General features: G+C 38.1%; 1 protein-coding gene across 1 annotated transcript in view; it reads right to left on the reverse strand.

Annotated features, from left to right (window-relative positions):
- Positions 1 to 1,236, reverse strand: part of LOC102489492 (carbonic anhydrase-related protein-like) — a 57,235-nt gene extending 55,999 nt beyond the window's left edge. The window contains exons 1-2 of the mRNA XM_006167129.3: positions 1,088 to 1,236; positions 922 to 1,045 (exon numbers count right to left, since the gene is read on the reverse strand). Of these exons, the coding sequence (XP_006167191.1) occupies positions 922 to 1,045; positions 1,088 to 1,236 (273 nt within the window). The remainder of the gene's footprint in view (positions 1 to 921; positions 1,046 to 1,087) is intronic.
- Between the last annotated feature and the right edge of the window lie 469 nt (positions 1,237 to 1,705).

Raw genomic sequence — 1,705 nt, forward strand, 5'->3', positions numbered from 1 at the left:
CCCCCGCACACGCAGCTGGTGTAAATTAAAGCCACTGGGTCCGGAACTCGAACCATAGTCAACTACATGGGAGTTCAGCGACATAGGCATTACGCTAACTGCTGGTCCCATGGAGGGTCTCTTTTACCTCTAAATCTTTTATCATGTCAAGTAGATGATAAGACAGAGGTAAAAAGTTTCACCTGAGGAACTGGATTAAGGTTTTACCTTTGAAAGCATGTGATATGCTTTCATACATTTGGCTAAATTTATAAAATCTATCCCTTGTCTACCATAGAGCTCAAATCTAAATTGTATACTTACTATATAAGGAGACTTCAAAAAGTTCATAGAAAATACACATTATGAAAAACTGCATGGATTTTAAAAACTTTTCTGTACCAAAATAAATTCACACTTTCATTCGATTTTTCCACAAACAGTGTGAAGTCCTCTCCTATCCGCCAAGGTCTCTGCCAGTCTTACCAGTATTTTCTAAAAAGCACTTCAAACCATCTTGAAGTGAAAGTTGTTAATAACAAAAGAGCTAAAGTAATCCACTACATGATTATATTATTGATTTTTCTTAGATTTTGCTTTAAGCCAGAGTCTAAAAACATTTTCTGAAATTCTTTTTTCATAAATAAAATTAACTTTGCCTTCAAGAGACATTTTCTAAGTCATTTCTCTAAAGACCCTCAAGGCCACTCTAAAGAAAATTTCTACTAAATAGATGAACTACTGTATTTTCTACCAGAGAATGGGGGTGAACTCTCATGAACTGCAAAGATGGAGTTTCCTCTTTTTAAATTACCAATATTCTCTGCATGTGTTTAATTTTACCTCTAGGTAATAAAGCAGAGAGACAATAAGAAACATTTTACCACGTAGATTAACAATCAGTACCTCTAAACAGTACAACCATCTTAGCAGTCCACTTACCTGAACAAACAGAGCAATAATGGCGATTCCATGAGGCTTCCCCACAGCCTCATCGATGCTTCCAAACAGGGTGGAGTTCCAGTGGATCAGATGCAGCTGCAGGGGCAACAACACAGACCATGGCCTTTAAAGTCCAGTCAATCCCTGACTTAATGGTGGCACTTACCATTTTTTCAGCTTCAAAATGATACAGGCTGCCATTTGTCTGTCTTTTTTTGAAAAAGGACAATTGGGATTCTTCCTGGCTCTTGCACGGCAGAAGTGAGTGAATGTACTGAGACCAGAGACCACCTCGGAACCTCCACTCTCTCCCATTCGTTACAGATTTCGTAGTTTTCTGAAATGACCCGTACTTTCTTCCTCAGTTGAAATCCTGCAACTCAGCCCTAGGTGTATCTGTTCTCTGGAATCTGGGAGGTATTTGGAACATACAGTCCCAGCAACAAAAGTGTAGGTTACAGGGTGAGCATCTGGGAGATGGGGCTACAAAGAGATCACAGGTCACATCCTCCTGCATGCTTCTGAACACTCAAAATTAACTCTAAGAAATTAGAAAGAAATGTATAATTCCTCAGATGACCAGAAACCAGTACATAAGAAACCAAGAAAATATTTCTCCCTCAAGGGAAAATAACAATTCCTCATCATACACAGACAGTATAATGGAACTGATGAAAATGTCTAATAAACAATTCAGAGTATTCATAGTGACAAAATTAAATGAGATACAAGAAAAAAGAGACAATGAACTCCAAAGATGCAAGAGAAAAAGGACAATGAGCTA

Source organism: Tupaia chinensis, unplaced genomic scaffold, assembly GCF_000334495.1.
Source record: "Tupaia chinensis unplaced genomic scaffold, TupChi_1.0 Scaffold144500_1, whole genome shotgun sequence".
NCBI classification, from domain to species: Eukaryota; Metazoa; Chordata; class Mammalia; order Scandentia; family Tupaiidae; genus Tupaia; species Tupaia belangeri.